The following is a 25981-nucleotide window of genomic DNA, read 5'->3' as shown; positions in this document are numbered from 1 at the left end:
GAGGGCAAGACAGGAGGATCGCTTGAGCCCAGGAGTTCCAGAGCAGCCTGGGCGACATACCAAGACCCCCCAAAATAGAAAAAATTCACCAGGCTTGGTGGTGTATGCCTGTAGTCCTAGATACTCAGGAGGCTGAAGCAGGAGGATCACGTGAACCTGGGATGTCAAGGCTACAGTGAGCCATGATCACCCCACTGCACTGCAGGCTGGGTGACAAGAGTCTCTTTTTTGAGACCCTGTCTCAAAAAAAAAAAAAAAAAAAGAAAGAAAAGAAAAAAGAGCCGGGCACAGTGGCTTATACCTGTAATCCCAGCACTTTGGGAGGCCGAGGCAGGCAGATCACCTGAGGTCAGGAGTTTGAGACCAGACTGACCAACATGGTGAAACCCTGTCTCTAATAAAAATACAAAAATTAGCCAAGCGTGGTGGTGGGCGCCTGTAATCCAAACTACTCGGGAGACTGAGGCAGGAGAATCACTTGGATCCGGGAGGTAGAGGTTGTGGTGAGCCGAGATCGTACCATTGCATTATAGCCTTAGCAACAGAGCGAGACTCCATCTCAAAAAAAAAAAAAAAAAAAAAAAGAGGGAGAGAAAAGAAATAAATTAACTGTGATAAGAAAGCTATAATCGACAGGGTGAAACTGGTTATTACTTTGTGATATTTCTTTACATCATACTCTAATGCATTACATTCTTGTATTTCTATAGTTATAAATGCATAAGAAAAACTAAGAACACATAATTCTCATTGACAAATGTAATTAACATTCTGATATTAACTGGGTGGTCATATGGTAATCTCTGGTAGCCTTCCACTTTTTATTCAAAGAATTTCCATTCTCTATATCATTGCATTTTGGCATTTGCAGCAATATAATCAAACAAGCTCATCATATGGCTCTAATTGGTAGAAATACATCCTCTTTCATATCAGCAAGTCCAACAATTCCTTAGTACATGCCACTTAGCAATAGGGCATAGCCGGCCAGTGCTCTGCAAGATAGGGCCATTTTCTGTTGTCTAGTGGGTAGTCACTGTGTCTTCTACTGACTTTGGATTTCCTATAAGCCCTACTGAACATGAACTATCCACCTTTTTTTTTTTTTTTTTTTTGAAACAGGATCTCACTGTCATCTAGGCTAGGTTGCAGTGGTACAATCATAGCTCATTGTAGCCTCTAACTTCCGGGCTCAAGAGATCCTCCTGCCTCAGCCTCTTGAGTAGCTGAGTCTACAGGCATGAGCCACTACCCCCAGCTTTTTTTCTGGTAAAGAAAAAGTCTCACTATGCTGCCCTGACTGGTCTCAAACCCCTGGGCTTAACTGGTCCTGCCACCTTGGCTTCCCAAAGTACTGGAATGACAGGCATGAGCCAGCACACCTGGCCTCACCCACTTCTTGTAGCCAAATTCTCCTTGCGGTTGTTGGTCTTATCCTTAGCTAAGCATTACCAGTGTTTGCTGACATTATCAATGTTTTGCTGACTAATTTGTGCCTATATTTCTTTGTCTCTTTACTTGTCAGTCTAGTTTTCTCAACCCAAGTCCTTATATCCTTCTCCTTCTTTCATACTAGTCTGTCCAGCTGCCACGGTCACCACCCTGCATAGCCATCCTTTCTGTCCTATTGCTGAGGCTGATGTACCTCTTCCATTAACCAAGCCTCTTTTTTCTTTGAATACTTTTTGTAGTCTGGACACTCTTCTTCTTACTACTCTGACCTTTGTCCCGGATGTCCTCTTCTGATGTCCACTGTGTTCATTTGGTGTTTGTCACATGTCCTCATTATCCTGGAATAAAGAGAATTAATTTTTTTTTTGTCAGGAAATCAATTAGTTTTCAAAATTTTGGAAGTTTTCTCTCTGTTGTTTCAAGGTATTAAGGAAAATGCAGAAAAAAAAAATCCATTCTTACTAAAATAAAAGAATCCTTGTGACCAATATACCCTGCTGACGAAACAGGAGGCCACCAGAAGGAGTGTGCTGGAAGAGCCATCCTCTTCTCTTCAGCCTCCTGCCACAGTGATGTCATATTACTTTATAAAACAGTCCCTATCTGATGTTGGCAATGGCTGTTCCAATACTTGAAAGTAACCCTAATGTAGAACACAGTACGGTCATTCAGTAAATCTCACAGATGGCCACTAGTAGCGCATCTGGCATATTTGTAATACCTTAATTAAGGCAACTCCTCTGGATGGTCTAATCAGAGAAAGAGAACTCTTCCTCTGGGCTGATGCAGCCCCAGACCCAGGAGCTAACGTTTAGAAAATAGAACACTGGCTCAATTTCAGCTCCCACCTGGACCTTGGCCAGGCAGCCCTTACCTACTGTTAACAACTATCCCCTGATCACTATTCTTTCTTGGTCACCAGGTGATACACAATATGTCAAAAATAGCTTGTCAATGATTTCCATGTTGGAGGCTAATTTTAAATGCCCTCAAATTGCCTTTAATAAATCTTTCAACTACCCATAAAACATCAGTAAGTCTTGATGGAGGAATTTTATCATAGAAACATTATCTATAAACATGGTAGGGCAAGGGTGAAAGGGAGTATAAAAGCAAAGTTAATGAGAAAATAATTGAGCCAGGAGAAACTGAAAAGCTCTTGTGCTTAAATTCCATTTTTTATTGTATAGACTGAATTAAAAGTCTTAGGACAAAAAGACAACAATCTTTATGTGGAAATCAAAGAGAAACTAGAAGCAATTAAGTAGGTAATTTAGTTTAAAGATGCTAGAGTAGTCCCAGAAACAATTGGTACATTACTTTGAGAGAAGAAATTTTATGTGGACTTGGGGGGAAAATATTATGTAATTTTAAAAATTTTAAACTTTGTTATGAGGAACAAGGATGGGGAAGGCAGCAGTTATTTTAACAATTGAATTCTTATTTATATTTAATAGCATGTAACACTTGGCTTATTCTGGAGTCAATTAAAAGTACTTATAAGGAAAAAATCAGATTTAATGAGAATCAAAATAGAAATCTTGAGCTACGTCAGGATCCCCTAGCGAAGAGAATGAAAAATAGCCAGTTCAAAGATGATCCAAAGGATAGACAAATCAAAGATGAACACAGAGAAGGAGCAGTAAGTGTTCAAAGACAAAAATGGGCAAATACAGCCCCGTTATCATCCCATGTCACTTAGCATGTTTCAATTGCAAGTAAAAGAAAACTTAACTCACAGTGATTTCGACAATAGGAATTACTTTCATATGTAACTTAAAAATACAATCATATTTTGGATTTCAGGCTAAGCTTGATCTAGGTTAATTTTGTAATCAAGGACTAATTCTCTTTCAGTCTCCCTACTTTACTTTTTTTTTTTAATAAAAGCATCCATCAAAGTTGATTTCACTTATAAAAACAAGATGACTGTCAATTGCAACCAGGACTACCTACTCGCTCATGTATGTTCCATAGGAGAGAAAGTTTGTCTCTTCTCAAATTAGTGAGCTCAGGGTCCAGGGCTCCTTTCAGGTTTCACTAATCTAAGCCACTGAGACATTACTGTGGTCAGCATAGTAATGGGTACTTATTGGTTCAAGTTTCCCTATGTTATGTGCCCACCTGGCCAATCACTCTGGAAGAAGACATAGAGTTGTGCTGATTGTCTATGCTGTCAATGAAGTCATTCCCACTGAAACTACAATGAGGAAAACATAGTACAGTTGCTGGGGAGACAACCAGCAACCTCTACTCCACCTTCTATTCCTTAGGAAACTATTTTTATACTGTGCTTTCTAACAAGAATTTGGGTTGAGCTGCAAAGAAACTCTCATCCTGATCAAAATAAGTATATGAAGAGCTTAAACAGAAAGCCTCTCCACTGCGAACGTCAATCCTGTGGCTGCTGAGTAAAGTGAACGTCTTGCCTTTCCAAGGCACTGCATGCTTTTCAGAACACTGTCACCCAAATTATCACAGTGACTCTCAAACCAGTTTCTAGCAGCCATTGTTACTCCCCTTCTAGCAGCCATGGTTACTCCCCTTTTATAGCCTAGAATATCCAGGCCAAGGAGAACAATGCAAGAGCTGGAGCGAGAACCCAGACCCTACTCTCCGAAGCCAGCATCTTTCCATAGTGATGACCACTCCCAGAGGTCTCTAAAGGCACGACACTGTTGAAATAGGAAATCAAAGTTGAAAGAATAATAAGGCCTATCAGTCTTATTCTTTCCCTGTCTTTGCCTACCTTTCTAAATAAGTCAATGCAATAGAAGCCTAACGCATTAAGTATCTTTTCAGTCTCTTAACAAAGGCTCACTAGTAGGGACCATCCTGCTCCTTTGTAATCTCTGCACTTTCATCTGCAAATCCTAAATCAGGCCAGTTGGTGAGATAATTGAACTCATTACTTCATATTTTCATTTCCTGACTTAACGGCATATTGATTCTAATTATTATTCATTCCAAAATTACTAAATTATAACTAAGCTACATTATATAAAACCAAATAAATTGTTCTTGAGATCATCTTAAAGTAGCACACTAGAGACAACTACTGCCGTAAATATAAGTTTTACTTTGTATCATTGTTTTTAAAAATAAATCTTATGAGATTCTTATAAGTAATTTTTAAAAGGTTCTGTAGCTCTTAGCTGCCAGTTTTCTCCTCAGCAATTTCTTTTTAAATGTTCTAACATAGTGTCAGATTTTTAGGCATTAAAACATTATTGATTTTTGTTCTTTCTCCTAACATGAACCTGAATAATACTCATTTGAAAATCTCAGACAGCAACATCAAACAACAAAAGGACAAGGGGAGCATTATTGGCAGAAAGCATCCAAATTGTTCTGCAATCATTAAACTTGTGGGAGCCCTTGCTGTTCTCCTCCTACCTGCCAGCGGCCTCCTGCCATGAGTGGGAGTTGCCATGTGGACTAAGGGTGAGGGTAGCCATATCCATTTCCTATGTTAATTGATGAATTTCTCCCATAGAGTCTGTACAATAAGCAGGTGGAAACTCATTTGTGTGCTAAAGTATCTACATTACAACTATGTCTTTGACTACACGATGCAGAAAATGTATTTGCAGAACAATTACTACCTATGTGTTTGTGTGATAATATTGAAGATCTAATACCTAATAGGCTAACAAGGCCTCGAACACACTAAAGCCTTTTCTGGGGTAGGGAGGGTGTACTGTAGCCATGGTTTTACTCACAGTAAATTCCCTGCAAAGATAATTCTTAAAAGATTTGCATGATATTCAGCTCTGATTCCACAGCCAGCAGAGCCAGTCATACCTGGAGTATCTGTGAAATAATGAGTTAGTTTCCCACTGTGAGGCCTCCTTTATAATTCAAATTTTAGCTGGAAAGTCTTTGAAGAGATGATTGAACCATATCGTCTCCATGAAAGCTGCAAAGATTTAACAACTGCTGAGAAATTAAAAAGAGAAACTCCATGGAAAATTACAGATGCAGAACTGGAAGCAGTCAAGGAAAAGGTAAGGACTTGTCTTTCTTAATTTTTTTGCTGTCTAACTAGCTGAAAAAGGAAACAGTAGTTGATTTAAAGACAAAGAAGCAATATATTTATTATCAAACGTCATTATTCAAGATCCAAGGTTTCTGCATTTTTCAAGTGCTTTTCAATCATTTACTGGATATGATTATTTAGAAAACGGTTTCATTTTTCCCATAAGGTCAATTATTTTTTAAAAGTTAAAAAATAGGTTATTGGCACAGATTGTGAAGTCTTCTTTCAAATTTCATTTTAAAGAACAGGAGAGAGACCCATCAGCCTAAAATAATTTGAGTCAATATGTATGCAAAGTTGATAAAGTTAGATGGACTCACAATTTAACACAATAACAAATAATTTTAAACTGATGAAGAGATGGCTATGAAAAACTTATAAAGGCATCTGAGGAAACATATGATGTGATTGGAACAATGAATATGGAAGCTGGATCCAGCACACATTGTAATATGGATGTAAAAATGGTGAGCCTTTCTAGAGAGTGCAGTAAGATGCTCCCATCTGTGCCTTCTGTCCTGAGCCGAATGAAGTTGGTGATTTTCATGCGCGTCCGTGTGAAGAGACCACCAAACAGGCTTTGTGTGAGCAACAAGGCTGTTTATTTCACCTGGGTTCAGGTGGGCTGAATCCAAAAAGAGAGTCAGCGAAGGGAGATAGGGGTGGGGCTGTTTTATAGGATTTGGGTAAGTAAAGGAAAATTACAGTCAAAGGGGGTTGTTCTCTGGTGGGCAGGGGTGCGGGTCACAAGGTGCTCAGTGGGGGAGCTTTTCAGCCAGGATGAGCCAGGAAAAGGAATTTCACAAAGTAATGCCATCAGTTAAGGTAGGAACAGGCCATTTTCACTTCTTTTGTGGTGGAATGTCATCAGTTAAGGCAGCAACCGGCCATCCGGATGTGTACATGCAGGTCACAGGGGATATGATGGCTTAGCTTTGGCTCAGAGGCCTGACATTCCTGTCTTCTTATATTAATAAGAAAAATAAAACAAAATAGTGTTGAAGTGCTGGGGCAGTGAAAGTTTTTGGGGTGTGGTATGAAGAGATAATGGGCGATGTTTCTCAGAGCTGCTTCAAGCGGGATTGGGGCGTCATGGGAACCTCGAGTGGGAGAGATTAAGCTGAAGGAAGATTTTGTGTTAAGAGGTGATATTGCGGGGTTGTTAGAAGGATCATTGGTCGTATAGAATGATTGGTGATGGCCTGGATGCAGTTTTGTATAAACTGAAAAACTAAACGGAAGACACAAGGTCCAAATAAGAGAAGGAGAAAAAACAGGTATTAAAGGACTAAGAATTGGGAGGACTTAGGACATCAAATTAGAGACAACCTAAGGGGGTTCAGCATAATTACTTGCTTGGTTGGTGAGTTTTTAGGCTCTACCCAAGTTTTTGGGGTGCAGTTCAAGTTGGGCTGGTGTCTGGAATGAGACTGGGACATAATAAAAAGAAGCATCCACACAGGAGCTCAAATGGGCTGGAACCTGTAGCATTCTGAGGACAGGCCGGAATTCTGAGAAGGGAAAGTGGTAAAAGTATTGTCTAGTCCTTTTTAAGTTGGTGACTGAGTTTGGTGAGGTGTGTTTTTAAAAGACTGTTAGTCTGTTCTACTTTTCCTGAAGATTGAGGACAGTAAAGGATATAAAGGTTTCACTGAATACCAAAAGCCTGAAAAACTGCTTGGGTGATTTGACTAATAAAGGCCAGTCCATTATCGGACTGTATAGAGGTGGGAAGGCTAAACTGAGGAATTATGTCTGACAGAAGGGAAGAAATGACCACAGTGGCCTTCTCAGACCCTGTGGGAAAGGCCTCTACCTATCCAGTCAAAGTGTCTACCCAGACCAAGAGGTGTTTTAGTTTCCTGACTCGAGGCATGTGAGTAAAGTCAATTTGCTAGTCCTGGGTGGGGGCAAATCCCCAAGCTTGATGTGTAGGAAAGGGAGGGGGCCTGAACAATCCTTGAGGAGTAGTAGAATAGCAGATGGAACACTGAGAAGTGATTTCCTTGAGGATAGATTTCTACGCTGGAAAGGAAATGAGAGGTTCTAAGAGACGGGCTAGCGGCCTTGTAACCTAGATGGAAGAGGTTATGAAATGACTACAGAATAGAATGGGCCTGTGAGGCTGGAAGGAGTTATTTTCCTTGGTCTAAGAACCGTTTGCCTTGTGTGGGAAGAGAGTAATCCCAGCACTTTGGGAGGCTAAGGTGGGAGGATTGCTTGAGCTCAGGAGTTCAAGGCCAGCTTGGTTAACAGAGCGAAACCCCGCCTCTACAAAAAAAAATATAAAAATTAGCCTGGTGAGGTAGCATGTGTGTAGTCCCAGCTACTTGGGAGGCTAAGGCAGGAGGATCACTTGAGCCCAGGGGGCAGAGGTGAGCCGAGATCGTGCCACTGTACTCTAGTCTGGATGACAGGAGTGAAACCCTGTCTAAAAAAACAAAAGAGAGAGAGAAATCTTAGGATGAATGGGTTAATCAATTTAAAAGCTCATAACTCTTCAGATAGGATTTTATTTTACTGGAACATGTGGGATTTTGGACAGTGAAGGGAGATAAGGGCCACCCTGAGACCCTGACCCCTGGGGCCCACGAGCCTCAGAGAGCCTCGCTTGGACTGACTGCCCACCATGCCCTACATCAACTACATTAGGAACTGAACTTGGAAAAATTTGAGCAAGAAACACTAAAAGCCTTTTAGATTTAGTGAAAAAAAGAGATTGAACTAGAATCATCATAAAGTCTGTGTGTCATAAGCTGCCCAGTTCTGACCAAGTTTTATCATATAATTGAGCAAATCACGCATCTGAGCCTTGGTTTCTGAACCAGTGAAATACAATAGTAAACATTACTCTCATCACTGCAAAGTGGTTATTTTTCCAAGTGAGTCTCTTGGTGGCTTTTTAATTGGAGCCAGCCCCCTCTGCTTACAGAATATTCAGAGAGCTTAAAGAAAGGCAGACTAGAATACAATCTATATTCTTAGAGTATCAAATTGGTACCAAGATTCGACCAAGTTTTTTAAACAGAAAACCTATTGCCTCAAACTGGCCATTCCACTGTGCCTGGGCATGGGCACATGCCACTGTGCCCATAGCAGGTTCATGAGGCTCCTTGTAGTGTAGGAAGAGGCCAGGGTAGGAGAAAACACCTTCTTTTTAGTATTATCTATGTTGTTTGCTTCCCCTCTCCCTAGAATTTAATAAGCCACTATAGCAAAATGAAAATCTTTGTACTGTGTCTTATTCTTTATATTTCTAAAATTTCTCACGAGGTTTTGAAACACTGTTAAGTTTCTAAGCCTGAAAAAGTAATTGTAATTTTTACACATTTTTTAAGATGAGATTTTCTGCTTGTTCATGATTTAAGAAAATAAATTCTCATTCGTAATTCTGGTAGAACTGTACTCAACAAATCTGAATGTTGCCCACAGAGTTACCGCCAAGTTCGACTGAATGAACTCTTACAGGAGCATTCCAGAGCTGCTAATCTCATTGTCCTGTAAGTATCATCGCAGGCATTGAAGAACATTAGAAATAAATCTTAGGCTTAATGGGTTAATCCATTTAAAAGCTTATGACTCTTCAGGTGGGAATTTTGTTTTGTTTTTGTGTGTGTCTGTCTGTGTGTGTGTGCGTGTGTGTGGTTTTTTTTTTTTTTTTTTTTGGAACACGTGGGATTCTTTCTTAGACAGTGAAGGAAGATAAGTGCCACCCTGAGACCTTGACCCCTCAGGCCCATAAGCATCAGAGCCTCACTTGGACTTGCTGTCCGCCATGCCTTATGAAGAGGTGTGTGCCCATCTATTAACAGCCACAAGTCAGCCACCACAGCTCACGGGCCCCTTCCCTGGGTGGGTGTCCCTGAGCCACTGTGCCCATGGCAGGTTCACAAGGCTCCCTGTAATGTAGGAAGAGGCCCAGGTAGGAGAAAAAGGCAGAGCCATTTCCATTTTCACTCTTCACACTCTAGCCTTACAAATGGTAGGGTCGCATCTACTGAAAATGTATGTTTGTTTACTTAAAGATTGGTATTTAAACAAGAAAACCTCTAAGGACTTCACATGTATACCTCACGAATTGACTTCTATGTATAAAGATAAATATATCTTCACATAGTGTAGACTGGAAAAGTATCCATCAAAGACATTGTAGAATTGTCTCCTGGATTGGGTGGTAGGATTCCAATAGATGGTTTTGGAGGTTTTTCCCAAATATAAGATATTTAAATTATTGGAAAAAATCATTTATACCAAAAAGGGGGGCAGGTATTAGCTGATCAAATTCCCTATTTAAAGAAAAGTGAAAATGTACATGTTTGTTTTGTCTTTACAATACCTAAGCCTGTTTTTCTGGTTTATAGATAGTATTACCTGAAAAATACATCAGTTTGCTATCTACAGTAAAAATAATTTCGGTGCTTTCATCTTGGGGTGGGGTAAAAGTTAAGGCTGCCAGTTATTAAATAGTTAAGTTATTTAACTATTTAAATTAAAAGTTAAAGCTGCCAGTTATTAAATATTAGTGCTGTTACTACCTATAGTAATTTTCACTTTCATTTTTAAATTTTTCTTTCATGTCATTAGGAGTCTTCCAGTGGCAAGAAAGGGATCCATTTCGGATTTGTTGTATATGGCTTGGTTGGAAATCCTCACAAAGAACCTCCCACCTGTCTTACTAGTTAGAGGAAATCACAAAAATGTCTTGACATTTTACTCTTAAAACATGAAAGATTAGAATACATTTTACCTTAATGTATATGCATAATTAAGAAACATGTTCCAGTACTTTATGTTGTAATCTGATCTGTGGATATGCAAACCTCTGGAGATGATCCTACCAGATTCTACATACATTGCATGATTTTTATCAGTTAATGCGAGCTTTTTTTTCTCTTCTCAGCTTAAGGGGTTGTCAAAGCCAATGCTATCCCTAGAAAAACATTTTTGTCACTGCTGTTGATAAAAACGAAAATCAAGGAAATTCATGTTAGCTTATGCTCATGAAAACCACCAATGTGATTGTAAACTTCTCCAGACAAACGTAATCTTTTGTTTCCAGAGTGTTTGCTCCTCAGCCCTGGTATAGGTCTCAGCCCCACAGCAGGATCTCAATAAATGCTTATTGACAGGCTGGCATAGTAACCACAGGTGGTTATCAAAGGAAAAGACCAATAGGCTGGAGAATATAATTATGCTTGGCCCCCTCAGATGCTTATACCTACAAAGCAGATTTAAAAATCAATAACTCAAAACTTTAAGAAGTACTTGAGTCTACAAAATGTTCAAAGCAGTTACCTAAATAAGGTTATTTAATGTAACAGATTATATACTTAAAGTGATCTGAGCGATCATTGATAACATATGGCTTAAATTTGCTGCTGCCTGAAAAGTATATTAACTAGATTAGAAGACACCATATACTCCAATAAAATGAAATATGTTCTATTCTCAACATATAAACTTTAATTGTACTCCCTATCAAATATTTTGAAATTTCCATTACAGCATTACTTTGCATAGTTTTTCTAATTAAATGGTTAGTACAGATGAAATCTTTATAGATGAGTACTTGAAAACTAAGTGCCACCAGTTTTCAAACCCTTATTAAGAAATATATCCTGAATCATATATTTAGTTACTTTCTATAGTGATTGTATGGATTTAAAAGAATAATTAAAATGTGAAGTTGAAAAACTTGTAAAATTTGGAATATACAGATACTGATTTTTTTCATTTTTGTTAGTACACCTATAATACTTAATCATATTGACAAACCAATGAAAATATTGTTTTTCTGATGAATGGCTTGATTTTGCTCCTTGACATGTTTTGACTGTTCATTCTAACTGAAAACATATATGGGAAAATATGAACCTGAAATAAAAGCACTCAAATTCAATTGCTTGCGTCTAGGTCATGTTTTTACTTTCAGTCACTAAAATTGTGGTGCAATGGCATATCAGATGTGAGCCTGAAGATTTCAATCAGTGGCTTCATCTACAGTTGTTTAAAGCTAGGATTCAAGATCAGGACTTCCTAACCCAGCCTCTCTGTTCAGAAGGATGGCCAGAGAAAAAGGAGACCATCAGCAAAGCTTAGGCAGCTGGTTATCCCTATTCCAAATCCAGGGCCACTGTGCTTAACTCTGCCCTCGATAAAACCCTCTCTCTTGAGCACTGAAATCCAAATGCCTAAACTCAGCTTCAGGTGGGCCTGACAGTTCTCTGAAATACTTGAGGGTCTCTGGGAAAGGTGAGAAGTAATACAACTTCTTTAGCGGGACGTTCTGGCTCTTGTTTCTTTCTGGGCTGCTGCAAGTTGGGTCCCCTGGGAAACAGACTCTGAGACAAAGTTTAGCATGATCCCCTGGGGATTAACACCTGAGGGAAGTAGGGGAAGAAACAGGAAACACAGAGGTAAGCAGTGAGCTGGGATGCAGGCCCAACAACAGCCTCTGCTGACCCTACAGAGAGTTGTCCCAAGCAGGGCAGAGAGGGCCAGGCTTTTGTACTCTGCTTTTATCAGTTATTGCATGGGGGCTGCCTGGGAAGGGGTGTGACCTCTGGGGCAGGGGGTGGGCGTGGGGCAGCTCTGTGCAGCAGAGGCAAACCCCCAAGGGCCTGACAGGGAAAGTCTGTGTGCTGATAGCACTCCTAGCTGTTAGGGCAACAAGCTCTTCATTAAACAAAGTCTGGGTAGGACCAAAGGGCCATACAAAGTAGTAGAAACTGAGTTACTGAATTTCCTGAGGGCGAGTAGCAAGAGATGGCTGAGTATAGCCCTTGGATTCCAGGTTAAGGGCTGGGTGGCTCTAAGGTACTAGAGATCTTGAGATCAAGAGCAACTGTATTGGGAATAAGTTCAGAGAGCAGAAAGTCAAAAGGATAGGGGCTACGGTCACATAGCCACAGATTGTCTGGCCCTTGGTGCCCTACTATTGTCCTTTGCTTCACCCAACTCTATTGATCCAGCCACCCATCATCTCCATGTCTGCGCTCAGGTTTCTGAGCAAGAAGGAGAACATTCCACAATCATGTGCATTGGTGTCCAACTGTCTCTGTCTCCTCACTTTGTGCATGTTTGTCATCAGCAACCCCACCCTTTCCTCACCATGACTTCAACATCACTTTTTCAGTTGCTGTCTCTGCTCCCATCCCCACAAACATAGACATATCCATAGACATAAAATTTCTTTCATAGATAGTGCTATACTGGGAGCATTGTCCTATGAGTTTTTCACTTAACATTCAATTTTAGAAATATTTAAGTGGAAGCTTTATTTATTATAATTAAATAATTAGTAATAATAAATAGAGGCAAAGACTGGCTCTCTCACCCAGGATGGAGTGTAGTGGTGCAATTTATAGCTCGCCATAACCTCCTGGGTTCAAACAATTCTCCCACCGCAACTTCCTGAGTAGCTAGGACTACATTCCTGTGCCACCATACCTGGCCAACCTTTTAAAAAATTTTTGTAGAGACAGTAGCTCACTATGTTGCCCAAGCTGCTCTTGAACTCCAGGCCTCAAGCAATCCTCCTGCCTTGGCCTCCCAAAGTGCTGGAATTGCAAGTGTGAGCCACCATACCAGGCCTTCAATGGAAGCTTTAAAAAGAGAGTATAAATTCTTGGGGCCACCATAGCCCTGGTAAATTAGAATATCTGGGGTGGGACTGAGGGTCCTGCATGTTCTGATGATCTGCAAGATTTTGGAACTACTGCTCTGAGGGCAGTCCCCCCCATTTCATGGTTTGATTTCCACTACATGTTGGTGTCTCCTAAACTTACATTTTTAACTCAGATCTCTTCTAAGTCTCAGATCCATATATTTAAACACTAATTGTCTTGATCTCTGTCTCTAGGTGCCCTGCAGATACTCTAAATGCAGATTGACCAGACTTTTGTAAAAAACACACACATACACTGGAGGAATGGCCTCTAATTCTCTTTCTCTCTCTCCCTCTTCTTTTTTTTTTTTTTTTTTTTTTTTTTTTTTTTTTGACATGGAGTCTCACTCTGTCACCCAGGCTGGAGTGCCATGGCACATTCTCAGGTCCCTGAAACCTCCACCTCCCAGGTTCAAGCAATTCTCATTGCCTCAGCCTCCAGAGTAGCTGTGATTAGAGGCATCCGCCACCACACCCGGCTAATTTTTGTATTTTTAGTAGAGAAGCGGTTTTGCCATGTTGGCCAGGCTGGTCTCGAACTCCTGACTGCAGGTGATCTGTTCGCCTTGGCCTCCCAAAGCACTGGGATTACAAGTGTGAGCCACTGTGCCCGGCCTATGTAATTCTCTTTCTCAATGCATATCAGGTCTCCCCTGAAATAGCAGAGATCACGCCACTGCACTCCAGCCTGGGCGACAGAGTGAAACTTTGTCTCAAAAAATATAAAATAAAATTTTTCAAAAAACAGAAGAAAATCTGCATTACAGCAGAAAACTAAGGAAGGATGCCATTCACATGATAATATTTTTTAGAAATAAAATCATGCTATAGTTTACATGGGTGGAGACTGATGGAAGCAATCAAAGATCAGTTACAATCAATACTCCTGGGGAAAAAAATAATCTTAGGGAATAATTGCAGGAGACCCTGGGAGAATTTCAATCACCCCTCCTCACAATTTGAAGCTGGAAGTGAGAATAGGCAGTAGGACAGAGTGGAGCACCTTCCTTAGGACCCCTTGTGTTGGATACGGGGAGTATTCAGAACAGCTTCCCTGAGAGGATGCGTGGTGTGCTTGGTGGGCGTTGCTATGCAGCATCTCATGGATGCCCTTGGCAGAGGCATCAGAAAAGAAAACAACAACATTGTGTGTAAATCCCAATACATAAAGAGCATAAAAACATGAAAAAATAATCCAAAAGAGAAAAGTCAAAAAAAAATTTTTAAAGAGAGGAATTATACAATAATAGAATCCTACAACAGAAGAAAAATCAAACATACAAGAAACAAATAGAAAACACAAGTGTGTTCATCTTTTTTGTTAACAAAATGACTCTCAAATTTAATGAAAAAAATCAAACTGTATTCTATCTGCAAGCATCATATTCAGAATTGAATATAAAAAGGCTAAAAGTCCACAAGTGAAAGTGAAAAAAAAGGCTAAAAGCAAAAGAATAAACAAAAATATATACAAACATTCAAACAAAAAGAATAGAGTTGACAATATTAACTTCAAAGTTTAAGACTAAAAGAATTAGGAATGACAGGAGAGTATCGTTTTATATTTATAAAATATATATAGCCACAATGTAGCTATAATAATAATGCAGCTTTCTGTAAACAAATAGCATAGTATTGACATAAATAATATAAGAATTGTTGAAAACAAAAGGATAGTCCCAGAAAGCCAATTCTTGATTTTTTTTTTTTTTTGAGATGGAGTTTCTTTCTTGTTGCCCAGGCTGGAGTGTAGCAGCATGATTTCTGCTCACTGCAAGCTCTGCCTCCCGGGATCAAGTGAGTCTCCTGCCTCAGCCTCCTGAATAGCTGGAAATATAAGCATATGCCACCACGCCCGGCTAATTTTTGTGTTTTAGTAGAGATGGGGTTTCACCATGCTGTCCAGGCTGTTCTCAAACTCCTGACCTCAGGTGATTCACCCACCTCGGCCTCCCAAAGTGCTGGGATTACAGGCGTGAGCCACTGCACCCGGCCAGAAAGTCAATTTTCTTAGGAAACAGTTCACCCCATGACAATATTTGACAAATCTAGTATAGGAAGAATTCAAAAATACATTAAAAAAAATATTGAATAGGTACAATAGTGCTCACCCACAGAAAATACATCATCTTTTAAAAATCTATTGAATATTTATGAAAACAAACTCTATGTTAATAGCAAATAAAAACTCAGTAAATTCCAAAATGTAGAAATAGTAAATATAAAACTTTTATCACAACACAATAAAACTGACATTACAAATATATAAACAACAATACAAAAAACCTTACTTACTGGAAAAAGAAAATTCTCCTAAATAACTCAGGTCAAAAAGAAGTAGAAAATGCAGCTTTAGACTCTTCGGTAAAAATGACATGGAAAATTCCACATAGCAAAACATAGGATAATAAAGCAGGAGTTGGAAGTAAATATGTAGCCATAAATGGCTTTATTAATAAATAAGAAAAATGAAAGTTAACATTAAACTCAACAGTTAAGAACAGCACAAAGTAATCAAAGGAAAACGTGAAAAAGAAATTGAGGGAAAAAGCGGCATGGTAAGATGAAGAGCTCAAGGCTAGGAGACAGAAAGCTGGGAGCTGAATCTCAGTTTCCCCACTCTCTAGAAGAGGGGTCGTTAGTCGGCCTCCTTAATAATTAGTCTTCTGCTATGTAAAATGGGGATTAAGAGAATGCACCCCTTAGGGTTGTTGCAAACAGATGAGATAATGTGTGTCAATAGATGAGCACAGTACTGGGTTCAGCACTTTATGGTAAATACTTAAGCATAGACATTATTTTCAATAAAGACAGTAACAGTTCAAATGACAAACTCAACTGTTGTTTGTCACTGTTGCTAAAAAAAAAAAAAAGGAATAACATCAAATAAATAAACTTCTTTTTAGTTTTAGAAGAAGAAATATAAATATACACCACATTTACAAATGAGCAAGGGACTTTGGGTTTAACTTTGGAAAAGAATGTCTTAAAACTCTAGTATGGTAAATTGTTAATTACAATAAACAAATCTATTTGTAGTAAAATATAAACTACTAAAATTAACTCAACAGGAAATAGAATACCTGATAAAATCTAATACTTCCGGATAAAACACAAAGATTATCAAAGATTTAGCTCAAAAAGGGTTTCAACCCAAAGGATTTTTTTCTAGGCAACTTCTTTTAAACTTTCAAAGAAAATATAATTACCATTCTGTTTAAGCTATTGCTGAACAGAACAAGATAAAATATTGTCTTTTCCTTTCTCAGTTGTTTTGCAAAACTAGCATAAACCTGATACCAAAATATAGCAGACCACAAATATAGGATACTACAAGTCAATTTCTTGTATGAATAAACGTAGGAAAATCCAAAATAGAATACTAGCAAGTCAATTTTACCAACGTATTCAAACAATATTCCACTATTATCAGGAATATGGTATTCTAGGAATACAGCTATACCTTATTACTAGGAAATCAGTTAATTTAATTAATCCAATTTAGTGAACATTAGTTACCATTTACTTATTCTTATTTTTTTTGAATATTTATTTGTAAGTACATAGTGTACCTCTAGAAGAATGCACAAGAAACCAGTTAGGGTTGACTTTGGAGAAGAAAACTGAATGAAGGACAAGTAAGATATTTCATTTTTACTATATACAATAATAACTATTCAAAACTAATATTTAAAAAATTAAATCCATAAATAAGCTACTTGTCTACCAGACTGTATTTAATTATTAACTCATGTTTGATCTGACATATATTGTGAAGGTCATATATAATAAATTTCTAACACTCAAAAATATAAGACATTATACCATCATTATTGTGTTGTGCTTATATGTAAAATAAGCAACTAAAATATCACTGTAAAAAAGAAAAAGTTGACCCCATCACATACCCACTGATAAACTTAGGTTTTTGCTTTTTTTTAAACATGAGATCTTGTAAAATATATATATGCCTCTTTCTTGGGTGGAGAAAGTGATAGAGAAATATTGCATCAGATTTACTACTATACCCCTGCACACATTATTTAGGTCAGTAGGTTCATATTCCATATTTTACTTTCTGAAACTCAGGAATAGACAAGTACAAACTTGTGCTGTGTTTTATTTTGTTTTGTCTAGAGACAGAGTCTCTGTTGCCCAGGCTGGAGTGCAGTGGTGCCATCATAGCTCACTGTAGCCTCTGAACTCCTGGGCTCAAGCAATCCTTCCACCTCAGCCTCCCAGGTGGCTGGGACTACAGGTGCACGCCACCATGCTCAGCTATTTTTTTTTTTAATTTTTCCTTTTTGTATAGATGGGGTCTCACTTTGTTGCCCAGGCAGGTCACAAACTCCTGGATTCAAGCAATCCTCCCACCTCAGCCTCCCCAAATGCTGGGATTACAGGCAGCAGCCACCGTACTCAACCAAGTATAATCTTAATAGGTTCTGAGTTTTATTTACTGGGCCAAATAAAACTCAGAATTGATATTATCCATAGTAGGATAGGGTAATTATTATAATGTGACTGAAACTGTGTGAATCTATGTATTACAAATATAGTATGTTCTTTCATCTTTTTAAACACAAAACCCAAGTGGGATGTGTATTAATTTTCTACTGCTGCATAATAAATTATCACAAACTTCGTGGTTTAAAACAGTACCCATTTATTATTTCACAGTTTCCATGGGTCTAGAGTACAGGCTTATCTTTTATTTTATTTTATTTTATTTTATCTTATCTTATCTTATTTTTTTATAGAGACAAGGTCTCGCCATGTTGCCCAGGCTGGTCTAGAACTCCTGGCCTCAAACGATCTTCCTGCCTCAGCCTCCGACAGTGCTGGGATTACAGGTGTGAGCCACTATGGCTGGCCAGACATACCTTAACTGGGCTCTCTGCTCAGGATCCTACTATACTGAAATCAAGGTTTTAGCTAGGGCTACAGTCTCCTCTGAGGTTCAGGATCCTCTTCCAAGCTCAAGTGGTTGGCAGCTGTATTAACTTTCTTGCTGCTATAGAACTCATGGCAGCTTGCATCTTTAAGGCCACCAGGGAGAAATCTTTAAACTCCAGACCCTCTGTTAAAGGGCTTACCTGATTAAGTCAGGCCCACTTTGGTCAATCTCCCTTATGATTGAACTTAAAGACTGGGCATGGTGGCTCACACCTGTAATACTGGCACTTTGGGAGGCAGAGGCTGGTGGATCACCTGAGGTCAGGAGTTTGAGACCAGCCTGGCCAACATGGTGAAACCCCATCTCTACTAAAAATATAAAAATTAGCTGGGCGTGGTGGCTCATGCCTGTAATCCTAGCTACTTGGGTGGCTGAGGCAAGAGAATTGCTTGAACCCAGGAGGCAGAGGTTGCAGTGAGCCAAGATTGTGCTACTGCACTCCAGCCTGCCCAACTGCACTCCAATTCAAAAAAAAAAAAGATTGAACTTAAAGTCAACAGATTAAGGATTTTAATTATATCTGCAAAAATTTTCATCTCTTTCTTATAAAGTAAGCTAATAACTGGAGAGGTACCCCATCATACTCACAGGTCCCTCCCAGACTCAAGAGGAGGAGATTACACAGGTGATCTTAGAATCCTGCCTGCCACATTGCTATCTCACATTTCTAGAGATCATATATATCAGCTACTAAGAGCCAAGCTGGGAGTCAGATAAGTTAAAAATGGTCCATGAAGTGTACCCCAAAAAAGTTCCACTCTCTGTGCCTGCACAATAGATCATACTCATTTGGAGGGATATCTAGACCCATAAAAATAAATTAAACCTGGAAAAGACCGCAGAGATCCTCAAGTACTAAAATGGTGTTTCCATACAGAACATTTGCACACAATTCTAGTTACATTGTTTTCCAGTCAACAAAATGTTAAATGAGCCATAAGTGACACCAGGGATAACGCAGCAAATCATCAAAAACTTTTAACAAAGGAAATATAAGGCTCAAAAGTGCAGTAATCTGAGGTCAAAAATGTGAGAGGCACAGATTTATCTACATACCTCAGTAGAGCTTGAGGACATCATTACTTCGTAAGAGGACAGACTATGGCAGAAAAGCTCAATTTTGTTCCATGTATCCTGGTTAAGAAAGCAAGGATACCTGCATTGAAATTCACCCTCAGAAAAATTCTCGTCCACATGGCGGGCATCAAAAGATGGCTAAGCTTCAGTTATCTGGAAAATTAATTTACATATACTGACTCTTTCTGCAGTTAAGCAGAGTATATGGAGCCCTAGTGTAAGATTTAAACAGTATATTTTCAGGTTAAGTAATTTAAGATGAGGAATGCAGAAAGGAGAACTTCTCAGAGGTTGAGGCCAAGAACCAGGTCATGAATGTCATTGCTTCAGAGAAGGTGACAAGCAATGACATGTGGGACAAGAAGACTAATTTCCTCCTCAGTCTGGAAGATATATTGCAGCAGAGGGTAGTTTGGGGCAAAACTCAGCAGCTGACTTTTGAGAGAAAGGCATGAGTAACCGCCAAACTGTGAGACTTGGCTGCAGACCCTGGGGGCTCAAGCCCAACCCTCTGTTGTCATGCAAGGCCCTGTTCTCACACAGCATGGCTTTCCCAGACTTCCAGATCTGGATCATCTGCTCTTTTGGATGCCCAAGAGATGAAGAAAAAGAGACTGACTTCTCTGTTATTATGTACTTGCACTTTCTGATGTTCCTATTGTACTTCTGCCCAACAAAAGGTGGTAAAATTATTCTCAGGGAAAGTGAGAAGTTCAGAGGAGTAAGAAATAACAGGTATTAAAAGATGTTAAGCCGAGCACAGTGGCTCACATCGGTAATATCAGCACTTTGGTAAGCCGAGGCAGGAGGATAGCTTGAGCTCAGGAGTTCAAGAACAGGCTGGGCAACACAGTGAAACCCCGTCTCTACAAAAAAACATTAGTCGGGTGTGGTGGTGTATGCCTGTAGTCCCAGCTACTCAGGAGGCTGAGGTGGGAAGGATCACCTGAGCCCCAGAGGTGAAGGTTGCAGTAAGTTGTAATTGTGCCACTGCACTCCAGCCTGGGTGACAGAGCAAGACTCTGTCTCAAAAAACAAAAACAAACACGCAAAAAAAAAATGTTAAACAACTCCAACTGCTAACACAACATGCACATTGGAAATAGGTCACCATACTATGATTTCCTAAGGCTCAAAGGTACATTTACAAAATGAATTCTACTAAAAAAAAAAAGTATTATTTGTGCACTTTTGACTTAATATGTCCAAAAGTGAGCTCTTACTCTTCCTTCCCAAAGGTGCTCTTTAACACTCTTCCCTCATCTCTATACATGACAATGCTATCCTTGCCATGAATCTTGGAGTCATCTTTGACTCTCACACACACATCTGATTTATCAGCAAATCCTACTGGCTTCAGAATATATCCAGAATCTACTCACTTGTCACCATCTCCACTTCTACCTCTCTGTCCCATGTTGTCACTGGACGCTTTCTCACCTGGATCACTGCAGGAGCCTTCTCAAAGGTCTTTCCACATCAGGCTTACTCCTCCTCTGCCTCATTTCAACATCTTCTCAAGGGTCTTTCCACATCAGGCCTTACTCCTCCTCTGCCTCATAGCAACTCAAGTAATCCTGCTAAGTAAACTAGAGATTGTCATTCCTGTTACCAAAATCTAATGGCTTCCCATTTCAGTCTAAGGAAAAGCCACTGTCCTTACAAGAGCTTACAAGGCCCTACCCCTGCACCCCATCCACCTATTTCCGTGACTTCAACTCCTACAACTGTATGCCCTTCTCTGTCACTGTTCAGACAACGCTGGCCTTCTTACAGGTGAGTTTGCACCCTGGGACCTTAGTGCTTGCTGTGTCCTCTGCCTGGAATGCCCTTCCCCAAGATATCACTTCCTTCAAGTTAGGTAAAACAACCCCCAGCCCCAGGCCTACACTCAGCAAATAGCACATTCTCACTAAGGCCTTCCCTGGCTTCCCTCTCTGAAATCACAAGTCTAAATCCCATACCTCCTGCCCTGCTTTACTTTTCTCCTTAACTCTCAGAACTGTTCATTTGAATCACATCTTCTATCTGTTGTCAGACTTATTTTGTCCGTTCTGTTCCCTGCTATATCCTCCAAATCTAGACCAGTGCCTGGCACATAGAACACATTCAACAGATATTTGTTGGAAGGATGAATTAATACAGGGCACTGAGGGGACATGGCAAGTATGAAACTCCCTTGGGGTCTGGTCTCTGACTCACCTTGAAGCACCGCATTCTGCCCTGCTCAGGGCCCTCCCACACCAGCTATGCCCCCACACAGCACACACTCTGTACCCTCTAGGGCTCTGAATATGCTTATCCTGCTGCCTGGCATTTCTGACTCTCTCTTTTTTTTTTTTTTTTTCTGAGATGGAGTCTCGGTCTGTCACCCAGGCTGGAGTGCAATGTGCAGTGGTGTGTCTCAACTCACTGCAACTTCCGCCTCTCAGGTTCAAACAATTCTCGTGCATCAGCCTTCCAAGTAGCTGGGATTACAGGCATGCACCACCATGCCCAGCTAATTTTTGTATTTTTAGCAGAGATGGAGTTTCACCATGTTGGCCAGGCTGGTCTCGAACTCCTAAACTCAAGTTATCTACCCGCCTCGGCCTCCCAAAGTGCTGAGATTACAGGCATGAGCCACCACACCCAGCCTCTCTTTTTTTTTTTGAGACAGAGTCTTGCCCTGTCGCCCAGTCTGGAGTGCAGTGGTGTGATCTCGACTCACTGCGACCTCCCACTCTCATTCAAACAATTCCCCTGCCTCAGCCTCCAGAGTAGGGGATTACAGGCACCCACCACCACGCCCAGCTAATTTTTGTATTTTTGGTAGAAACGGGGTTTCACCATGTTGGTCAGGATGGTCTCGATCTCCTGACCTTGTGATCCAACCACCTCGGCCTCCCAAACTACTGGGATTATAGGTGTGAGCCACCGCACCCAGTCTCTCTTTTTTCAATCACTGTTACTTTTATCCTTATTTAGTTCACTACTATACTTACTAAGCAGTTTCTCTTGAGTTTATTGGCCATTTGGTGTCAGTTCTTTTGTCAATTGATTCAACAAAAATGTGTCAGGCTGTAAAGACACAAAGATATACGTTCTAAGCTCTTAAGATATTGGCATCCACATTCCCTGCCCTGAAAAAGTTAAAGGTTTAGACAAGAAAACAAGCTACACATAATAATTACAAACTGTGAAAAATACTGTGAAGGAGATGAAGAGAAGGTATTGAGACGGGATAACTCTGTTGACCTTGACTCCCTTTGTGGGCTGAAACTGGGGTGGCTCCTTTCACTCAATCCACTGTCGGCCACTCCTTGCAAGACCGAGTCTGCGAGCAAGCGAGTGCAGCAACCGAAGACGAACGCTGGAACTGGCCCATTACTCCTCTCTGGCAGGAGCAGGCTCTGTGCAGGCCCTGTAGCAGCATCCAAGCCCCTGACCTCTCCGCACCTGGGCATCCAGGAAGACTCAGGCCACAAGAATGGATGGAAGGGTGGTTGGTGTATGCGGAGGGTTTTACTAGGCCATATAAGTGGCTGTCAGCTGGATAAGGAATTGGAAAGCGGATGGGTGTGGGAAGAAGGTGATCTTTCCCTGAAGCCACACTGTTTGAAGTTAGCCACATCTATCCGTAGTCTTGATGCTCAGCAGCTTGTATCCCCACCACTCCACTGCTTGTGCTGCTCTGCCAGTTGAAGTCTTTTTATGTCAACAGGATAGGGGCGTGGCAGGCCAAAAAAAGCAACATTTGGGCCAAAAAACGGGGTCAGCTGTTTTCACTTAGGGCCGTGGTTCCAGGCTTAAGGGTGGGGGGGGGTGTTTAGCCAGGAGCCCAGCTGTTCTGTATCAGTATGACAGAGAATAATGGAAATAGTAGTACTTTATTAGGGACTCAGTGAGGGTGTCTATGAAAAACACATAAGGATAAGAAGGTGCTGACAATGTTGAACTTTACCTGAGCCCTGGGCTCCTGGAACAGCATAATCATTAAGAAGTCTTCCCAACTTTCTGTGTTCTAGAAATTACTAACTGAAATGAACCACCATTCCCTATATGACTTATACAAGACACTGCCAACTCTTTCTCATGATTCCTACAAGACTGTAGATGATTCCTTTGTTTACTGGTAACAAGGTCACCCCAGACTTTTCCCCTTTAAACTGAGCCTGCAGATAAGGTCAGACAGACACCTTCTAACTTTATTCTTTGTCTCATGGATGATTAGCTGAGATTAGGTTTGTCCTCATGAAACTAGCTAGACACAGAAATAAACAATCCCAACTTCAAATTTACTCCCTATGACTTATCTACTCTTCCCTATAAAAATCTAAGACAAGGCCAGGCATGGGGGCTCACACCTGTAATCTCAGCACTTTGGGAGGCCAAGGTGGGCAGATCACTTGAGGTCAGGAGTTTGAGACTATCCTGGCCAACATGGACCCAGCCTCTACTAAAAATACAAAAAAATTAGCCGGGTATGGTGGCAGGTGCCTATAATCCTAGCTTCTCAGGAGGCTGAGGCAGGAGAATTGTTTGAACCCAGGAGGAGGAGGTTACAGTGAGCTGAGATCACTCCACTGCACTCCAGCCTGGGCAACAGAGCAAGACTCTGTCTCAAACAAACAAACAAACAAACAGACAAAAATCTAAAACAAAACTATCCTGCTAGATACACCGTAGTGGGCTGAATAATGGCCCCTAAAGATATCCAGGTCCTAATCCCTGAAATCTGTGAATTTTACCTTATATGGAAAAAGGGCTTTTGCAAATGTGATTAAGGATCTTGAGATGAGGCAATCATCCTGGATTATCTGGCTAGGTCCTAAATATAAGCACAAGTATATTTTTAAATTTTAATTTAATTATATTTTATTTTAAATTCTGGGATACATGTGCAGGATGTGCAGGTTTGTTACACAGGTAAACATGTGCCATGGTGGTTTGCTGCACCTATCAACCCGTCACCTAGGTATTAAGCACCACATGCATAAGCACAAGTATCTTTGTAAGGGGGAAGCTGAGGGACATTTGACTACAAGCAGAAAATCATGTGATGGAAGCAGAGAGAAGCAGGGTCAGACAGAAGATGCTACACTGCCGGTTTTGAAGATAAAGGGGCCATGAGCCAAGGAATACAGCTCTAGACATGGGAAAAAGCAAGAAAACAGATTCTCTCCTAGAGAATCTGCATCTCTCCAGAAGCAATATGGCACCAGAGACACCTTGATTTTAGGCACGGAAGACTCATTTTGGAATTCTAGCTTCCAGAACTGTATAAGAATCAATTTCTATTGTTTTAAGTGACTAATTTTGTGGCAATTTTTTATAGCAGTAATAGAAAATAAATACATACTCTAATCTTCAAATCTGGGGTGCTTTCCCTATTGCGATAGCCAAAATAAAATCAATTTCCTTACTTGTTCAGTTTTTGTCTTTGATGGTGCTACCCATGTGAAGAACAGAGAGTAGAACAGGCCAGGCAGAATGAACACTATGGGCAAAAGCCCCCAGGCAAGAGAGGACTCAAGATGTTCTGGAACCTAGGAGATGAGTGTGACTCAAGAGGAAGTTGAACAATAACAGTCTGATCATGCAGGGCCTTGGACCATGACAGGGAATTGGGGATTTATTATATGTGTGATGGGAAACCTTTAGAAGATTTTAAGCCATAAAGGGTGAAAGCAGGGAGGTTAGTTAACAGTCCCGGTAGCCGGGCACGGTGGCTCACACCTGTAATTCCAGCACTTTGGGAGGCCGAGGCGGGCAGATCATGAGGACACGAGGACAGGAGATCGAGACCATTCTGGACAACATGGTGAAACCCCGTCTCTACTAAAAATACAAAAATTAGCTGAGTGTGGTGGTGGGCGCCTGTAGTCCCAGTTACTCGGGAGGCTGAGGCAAAAGAATGGCTTGAACCTGGGAGGCTGAGGTTGCAGTAAGCCAAGATTGTACCACTGCACTCCAGCCTGGCGACAGAACAAGACCTCCATCTCAAAAAAAAAAACAAAAAAAAAACCAAAAAAAACCACAGTCCTGGTAAGAGATGATGGTGGCCTCAGAATGCAAACAGAATTTAGATTTGTTTAGATACAGAATTAGTAGGGCTGGATGAACCATTCTGTCTTTGTGTGGGTCACAGTAGGAAACAGAGAACACAGTTAAATTAGGATAACTTGAGGAGGGTTTATTAAAGGGACTATTTATAAAGATGTGGGCAAGAGATGAAAGCCCAAAACCACAAGGGAGAGTCCAATACCTACAAGCTGGGAATAATGCAATGCTCTTCCCTCTGCCAGGTCTGAAGAGAAAGGGAGAGACATCATTTCTAGAGCTTGGAAGACAGGGCAACTTGACAAGAGCAGTGGTGTTCAGTAGAGGTATAGCGTCCACCTGACCCTACCCTCCCTTCTCCCTCTGGTCTCCTGCTGGGGCTCTCCATTGTCCTAACCCAAATGGAAGTCAGAAGACAAAGGAGCTTGTTGGTGACGCCCATATAGGTCAGCCGCCTGGACAGAGAACAAGGTGTAAAGGGACAGAGAGTGGGCATGGAGGGAACAAAGAAAGCTATGTTAGGGATAGTCCAATCATTACAATTTACTAAAAGAAAATGCAGAGACTTGAATTTTCTACATGATTTCCTTAATACTCAGTTTCACCTAGCCTATACCTATAGGCACAAAAACAATGAACTCTGACCTTCCAGACATTTTTTTTTTTTTTTGAACATTTACAACTGCTCTTTTGTCCCAAAGGCAATTGGGAAAGAAAGTAATTAAAACACTTATGAAGATTAATAAAG

At 40.5% G+C, this 25981-nt stretch overlaps 1 protein-coding gene and 1 long non-coding RNA gene across 9 annotated transcripts in view; one reads left to right on the top strand and one right to left on the bottom strand.

Annotated features, from left to right (window-relative positions):
* Positions 1–11390, top strand: part of LOC105490718 (solute carrier family 12 member 1) — a 102031-nt gene extending 90641 nt beyond the window's left edge. For all 6 annotated transcript variants that reach the window (XM_071066895.1, XM_011756621.3, XM_011756607.3 and 3 more), the window contains 3 exons: positions 5324–5459; positions 8924–8991; positions 10076–11390. In XM_071066895.1, coding sequence (XP_070922996.1) covers positions 5324–5459; positions 8924–8991; positions 10076–10211 — 340 coding nt within the window. In that variant the 3' untranslated portion in view covers positions 10212–11390. The remainder of the gene's footprint in view (positions 1–5323; positions 5460–8923; positions 8992–10075) is intronic.
* Positions 1515–25981, bottom strand: part of LOC105490747 (uncharacterized) — a 33070-nt gene continuing 8603 nt past the window's right edge. For 2 of the 3 annotated variants that reach the window (XR_011606070.1, XR_011606072.1), the window contains 4 exons: positions 22176–22251; positions 20632–20768; positions 19171–19248; positions 1515–1790 (listed from right to left, as the gene is read on the bottom strand). This is a non-coding gene — a long non-coding RNA (uncharacterized lncRNA). The remainder of the gene's footprint in view (positions 1791–19170; positions 19249–20631; positions 20769–22175; positions 22252–25981) is intronic. The other variant, XR_011606071.1, reaches the window with a different exon arrangement.

The sequence above is a fragment of the Macaca nemestrina genome, chromosome 7, assembly GCF_043159975.1.
Source record: "Macaca nemestrina isolate mMacNem1 chromosome 7, mMacNem.hap1, whole genome shotgun sequence".
In the NCBI taxonomy this organism is placed as follows: Eukaryota; Metazoa; Chordata; class Mammalia; order Primates; family Cercopithecidae; genus Macaca; species Macaca nemestrina.
Note: the sequence above shows the minus strand (reverse complement) of the source record. Positions and strands in the feature narration are given on the sequence as shown.